The sequence below is a fragment of the Neolamprologus brichardi genome, chromosome 4 (genome assembly GCF_056152115.1).
Source record: "Neolamprologus brichardi isolate AB-2024 chromosome 4, ASM5615211v1, whole genome shotgun sequence".
Lineage (NCBI taxonomy): Eukaryota > Metazoa > Chordata > Actinopteri > Cichliformes > Cichlidae > Neolamprologus > Neolamprologus brichardi.
This window is the reverse complement of record NC_142107.1, coordinates 5182444-5189141: the sequence shown is the minus strand read 5'-3', so window position 1 is coordinate 5189141 and position 6698 is coordinate 5182444. Positions and strand designations below refer to the sequence as shown.

General features: G+C 39.0%; 1 protein-coding gene across 1 annotated transcript; it reads right to left on the bottom strand.

Moving 5' to 3' along the window:
* Positions 1 to 2468: 2468 nt before the first annotated feature.
* On the bottom strand, positions 2469 to 4015 carry LOC148102906 (uncharacterized). The gene has a single exon (XM_087840260.1). The coding sequence runs from the start codon at positions 3912 to 3914 to the stop codon at positions 2556 to 2558; it is 1359 nt and encodes a 452-aa protein (XP_087696386.1). The 5' UTR covers positions 3915 to 4015; the 3' UTR covers positions 2469 to 2555.
* Between the last annotated feature and the right edge of the window lie 2683 nt (positions 4016 to 6698).

Genomic DNA, 6698 nt, shown 5'->3' with positions numbered 1-6698 from the left:
CAGGGGAGGGAGGGGGAGAATGAGAGAAGAAGAGACAGCTGTGCAGCGTAAACACACAGAATAACTCCAGCTTTGTGTCTTTTTTCATTCTAGCTAAAGTCCGGGACAAACTGCATCTCTTCTCAGCTCAATACCAAACGCATAATATTTTCTCTGAATGAGGGACCATTCCATTTTTTAAGGAGCCGTTGGCAACTCTACTAACTAACCTTATGAATAAAATAAACTTCACTATCAGTAACATCATAGCAACCGAACAGCTGTATAGAAACTCCGTCATGCTAGCTCACGCAGTATGAGTTATTGTAACTGACTGTAAAAAGTCAGCACAACGAAAATAAACTCCACCTAAACTTGGTTTATATCTGACCCAGATAGACTGCAGGTCATAACTTCTTACCTGAAGTTCAGTTCACCTGATAGTCGGACCAGCGGCTGCCTCGGGTCTCTCCTCCTCCTGCCTCCCCTTCCCTCATCCACCTGTTGCCTCTGTGGAAGCTCCGTCATAGCCACCACCAAACAACTGAGTTATTTTTACACATCGGCCAGCATCTGGCCAATCCACCACCTCTCATTGTTCATGCCGTTACAAAATAAATAAATAAATAAGTCATCAGCCCACCGTGCAAATGTCCGATGGCTAGTCCAGCTATGTTAACTTGTTAATCTTTCGCTGAAAAAATGTTTTCTGCGGTGCTGTCTTTCGTGCTTGGCTCTCCTACCTTTGCTAACATGATGCTCATAGTGCAGAAGCCGGTGCTGCATTCACTTACCCTCAGATATCTGAGCTTCACTGTGAAACCATAATCGTACATTTGATATTTCATTCAATTTTAGTGTTTTAGCTTCGGGGTAGCACCTGGGGTGGCCAGTCTGGTTGGGGGGGTGGCCTGTGCCCCCCTAGGCCACCCCGCTGGACACGCCACTGAACCCATCTCGTGTCCTGTGTCTTCTAAAGCTGTCTGTACTTTTACAGACAAAAGTTCATCAGCAAACAGTTTGCAGGCCTCTAATTATCAGGCTGTACTCAAGCACTTGAATTCAACCTAAAAGCTGGGCTGTCATACAGAACCAAGTACCCTCTGCGGAAACTATAGCTAATGTCACAACTGGATCTGATGAGACAGCTATGATTTCTGGACTCGAAGTAAATAATCCTGAATCAATTTATACAACATCAGTTTGTTTGTTTTGCTTTCATAACAAATAGTTTGAGCCATAAAAAAAAGAAAAAAGAAAAAAGAAAGTATCATCAAGAGAAAGACAATAAGCTGCCTAGTTTGTTCGAAATACACCGCAGTATAATATTATATCACATTTTTTATCTCTAGTTTTTTGTGTCTGGTTATTTACAAATGAATACTGTGTAATGCTTGTGTAAGTGAAAACCTGTCCGGCTACCTTGATCAGATTTTTACTGCACTACAAACTTCTAGTATGATTAAAAAGAACAAAGAAAGCACAATGAATATAAACAGAATATAATGCTTTTCACTTAAAAGTAAATACTGCCCAGAGAGTGAACTACTGTGGTGGAGTGCTTCTGGTTTACGATATAATTTACACGTGAGCCTTGAATTCCAGTTTATGAAATGGCTCTTGCTGATCATGCAAATACCTCTGCCCTGTCCTCACTTTCTTATATCTTTGTTCCATGAAGTTGGGACATATTAATGATATTTTTTCCTGTAAAATTCAGTAACTCTTCCTTTAGCTAACAGTTCCAAAATGTACTGATAAACATTAGACTTTCATATATTTTAGATTCATTACACACAACTGAAGTAGTTCAAGCCTTTCATTGTTTTAATATTGATGATTTTGGCATACAGCTCATGAAAACCCAAAATTCCTATCTCAAAAATTTAGCATATCGTGAAAAGGTTCTCTAAACGAGCTATTAACCTAATCATCTGAATCAACGAATTAACTCTAAACACCTGCAATTATAGAATGATTACAATATTGAAAAGAACAAATGCCTGAATCCTAAATTGTGGATATCCTATTGTTGTGATCTAAAGTGTAACATTAAATGTGATTAAAACACCAAAAATCTGGACTCCTGGGCTCATGACTGGAAGGATCACCAGCCCGAGGAAAACACAAAATACACATGACCCCGTGACAAAGACAATTCATTCTTGAATGAAGACATTGATCTGACTTTTTAAAATTTTGGAAATTGTGTTTATTATTGATTTGGGAAATAGAAAGTGTGTGTGTGTGTGTGTGGGGGGGGGGGGGGGGTGTAAAGAAGAAGGGAAAGGAAAGGGATAGAAAGAAGGAAAGAGATAGAGGAGAGAAAACCCCAACAATCCCCTCTGAGCAAGCACTAGGTGCGACAGTGGATAGGAAAAACTCCCTATAAAGGAAGAAACCTATGACAGAACCAGGCTCTAGAGGGGGCAGTCAACTGTCGGGACTGGTTGGGGGGTGAGGGTGAAAAGAGGGGGGGGGGGGGGGGGGGGGGAGAGATGGGACAGGTGTTAGGAGTTAAAGGGAGATTGGTGAGGGAGAGGTGTCAGGAGAGAAAGGGAGAGGAGAGGTGAAAATTAAGATGGAACAGAGGTGGAGGAAGGCGAGGTGACATCAGCAGTAGAAAAAGTAGAAAAAGAAGAAAAAGCAGGAGTGTTCCTCCTCCAGAAGAAGCGGAAGCGTTTTTTCTTCTTTTCCACGAGCTTTTCCACGAGCACTTTTTTCTCTAGGATGAGGGTTCTCAGCTGATCGATTGTCTCTGCATTCTCCTGCTCAAGTTTCTTGCATGTTTTCTCCACTTCTTCTAATTTGGCTTGTTTGTCTTCAAGCCTTTCTTTCATGTCCAGATTTTCCTTCTCTTCAAGGATTTCTTTATTCTTTTGCAGAGCTTCATCAAGCATTACTTGCAAGCCTTTGTTGTGTTTCTCGATGTTCTGAAGCTTGCAATCCAGATGTTTCTGTTTCATGTCTTGCTGTTCTTTCTCTTGAAGGAAATCTTTATTTCTCTGCAGAGCTTTATCAAGCTTTATTTTCTGCGCTGTGTATTTTTCCTGCACGTCTTCAAGCTTGCAGTCCGTTTGTTTCTGTTTAATTTCTTGTTGCTTTTGTTCTTGAAGCAACTCCTTATTTTTGTTCAGTGTTTTATCAAGCTTTACCTGAAGCGCTTTGTATTTTTCCTCCATGCCTTGGAGTTTGTTCTGCTTCATGTCCTGTTGATCTTTTTCATGGAGAAGCTCTTTATTTTTTTGGAGAGCTTCATTAAGCTTGATTTGCAAGCCTTTGTTGTGTTTCTCCATGTCCTGAAGCTTGAAATCCATTTCCTTCTGTTTTATCTCCTGTAGCCTTTTTTCTTGAAGAAAGTCTTCCTTTGTGTGCGGTCTTTCATCAAGCTTTACCTGCAGCGCTCTGTTTTTCTCCTCCATTTCTTGGAGTTGGCACTGCAAGTCTCTCTGGTTAATGTCCAGATTTTCCTTCTCTTCAAGGATTTCTTTATTCTTTTGCAGAGCTTCATCAAGCATTACTTGCAAGCCTTCGTTGTGTTTCTCGATGTTCTGAAGCTTGCAATCCAGATGTTTCTGTTTCATGTCTTGCTGTTCTTTCTCTTGAAGGAAATCTTTATTTCTCTGCAGAGCTTTATCAAGCTTTATTTTCTGCGCTGTGTATTTTTCCTGCACGTCTTCAAGCTTGCAGTCCGTTTGTTTCTGTTTAATTTCTTGTTGCTTTTGTTCTTGAAGCAACTCCTTATTTTTGTTCAGTGTTTTATCAAGCTTTACCTGAAGCGCTTTGTATTTTTCCTCCATGCCTTGGAGTTTGTTCTGCTTCATGTCCTGTTGATCTTTTTCATGGAGGAGCTCTTTATTTTTTTGGAGAGCTTCATTAAGCTTGATTTGCAAGCCTTTGTTGTGTTTCTCCATGTCCTGAAGCTTGAAATCCATTTCCTTCTGTTTTATCTCCTGTAGCCTTTTTTCTTGAAGAAAGTCTTCCTTTGTGGGTCTTTCATCAAGCTTTACCTGCAGCGCTCTGTATTTCTCCTCCATTTCTTGGAGTTGGCACTGCAAGTCTCTCTGGTTTATTTTCAGGTGTTCGTTCTCTTCAAGGATTTCTTTATTTTTTTTTGTCTGAGACATGTTTGAATCTGTAAACTGTCACTCTCAAAAGGATACAAATGTTTTAAAAGATTTCTCTGGCGAATGTTTGAACGCTACCAACATAAATGCTGCGAATAACGGACTAAAAGTGGTTGTGTCTCACCCCTATTTAAGGATTCTTTAGGATCAAAGGATCAAAGGACAAAGTGGTCATAAGATTCTAAACGTGTCATAGTTGCCAACAGATGGTGGCAGTTTAGTTTCCTTTTTGCATTTGAAAATAAACACTGGGCTGATTTTAACACCATTACAAGAAGTGTTGTTAATCATTCTTTTTAAATCATAATCAGGTTACCACAAATTGTTTTTTAATTTAGTAGAACTCAAAATGTTTGTCAGTGGGTAAACAATTCATAATGCACCTTCAGGAACATCAAGTTATTCTTAGTACTGCATACTTGCAATGAATAAGTTGTCCTAACAGTCATCTTAAGTAAACTTTACTCAATTTTTTGGAGGTAACGAGTTTGCATAGTTTTTTGAGTTCTGGGAACTAATTAGATTTTACAGTGCAGTAGTTTGAACATTTATAATAACATTTCTGCACACTGGAACAAACCTGTCTCCTTTTCTAGAACTGTTGCTAACACTTATGAGATGAAAATGAATCTTCCATCGTGAAGATAGAGAGTGACAAATGTTACTTTTCTTTTTTTCTTTATATCTAAACTTTAAAAACAAAAAACTGTTGAAATTACCTGGACTGCCTCAGCCCAGGTGATGTAACATTAGCAGACAGAGGGTTTGATGTTGCAGAATCTTTGGAGCTGTACCATGCTGAACTGAAGAGCCCAGCTTTCACCAAAAGGAAGAACTAACTGGTGTTATGTGTCAAATTAACTGACATGTTAGCTGGTGGAGTACCCAGTATATATATATATATCATCTCTTTTTTATAATAAATAATCAAAAACTTTATTTAAACTAAGATTTTAAAAATATGTGCAGTGATTGATGTGCTTTCAGGCACATGCTTCAATCCACACACAAATACAAAACGATCTGACCACACGTACAACTGTTTCACAAACTCTATAAAGCATTCACACTCCAACGGATGCATCAGAAAGCAACTTGGGATTACAATCTTGTCCAAGGATATTTCGCCTGCAGATTGGAGCAGCCAGGGATCAAACCAGAAAACTTTCTGATCAAAAGCTGACTTGCGCTAAATCCTGAACGGCAGCCACCCCATTTTAGCCAGCCAAGATTAAATGGCGCATTCTTTAATTACAGAGTTAGGGATTGTTACATGGAACTCAAAAGAAATGTTGAACCCATCCAGTGGCGTGTCTAGAAAATCTTTGTTGGGGGGGCCAGGTAGGGGCATAGATTTGGAGAAGGGTGGCAGATGTAATTGGCAGATAATGTTAAAAACAATCCTACCAACTGTTAACCATAATTCAATAACCCTATAAACCTAATAACCGAATGCGCTTTTAACTCTTATTAGAATGAGATTTTAACCACTACGGTGCAAAGTTGTTAGATACTGTGTTGATAAAGTACAAGAGATACAATCAGTCAGTGTTTATTCAGCAGTCAAGGACATCAATATTTGCATAGTATTTTTACTGACGTGTAGTGCACATGTGTTTCGGGCAAAAACATTTTTGAATATTAAAATACGAACATTTTTAACATACAATTGCCAAATTAGCCAATGCAAAACCAATGCCTATTAAAAAAAGAAGATAATCTTCTCACAAACTGGTGTTTGATTTTGAAACAGGAAAAAAGTGGGGAAACAAATGAAAAGACTAACATTTGAATTAAACCTGAAAGCAAGTAAATACTTTATATGCTGCCTTATGGTAAACTTTGGTAATATTGATGTATGAAGAACAACACTGGCTGATGATGAAATACAGTCAGCTGGCATGGTGACACTGCCAGTATTAACCTGCAGGGCTGGACTGGGAAAAAAAATTGGGCATTTTCACTACAGACTGCCCCACCAGATATTAAAGCCATAAAGCCTTTGAATGAAAACAAACGATGTTGTGTCAGTGATGTACACTGCCTTGTTGGTATATGTATGATTTCTATACATTTTACATCAGATAAAAACTTCAGATAATTATTTAATAAAAGCTAGATATTTTAAATGAGAATAAGAAAGAAAAGTATTTCTTTGTGCCCCCCTCTCCCTGTTGATGCCCTACCTGGCCCCCTGGCAACACTTTGCTAGACCCGCCCCTGCACAGTTACCAGCTGTCAGCTACTTAGAAAAGGATCCTGGTGTTATTTGTCTCTCAGAAACAGTTCATAACTTCCCTTCAACTCATTCATGTCACCTAAAAGGTAAACCTGTTTCTCCATCACCTGTTCAGCTCTGATGATTCAGTAAGGACATCTCCTGGTTTCATCCTCATGTTTCCCTCTCACCACATATCCAAACCGATATCATGACCAGCAGCTTTTACAGCTGTGGCTCCAGCAAACATCAGCTGATACTAGAAATTAATATTAAATACATTCTAACAACAGCTGATCAAGCTTAAACGTGCTACTGTTGTTTAGCGCGACATTCGCTAGTTTCCTGTTTCTGGCGCAAAGTGGGCAATAAAT

Excerpts from the sequence above, each read along its gene's own strand:
- LOC148102906 (XM_087840260.1), bottom strand. The coding sequence starts at position 3,914 with ATGGATTTCAAGCTTCAGGACATGGAGAAACACAACAAAGGCTTGCAA.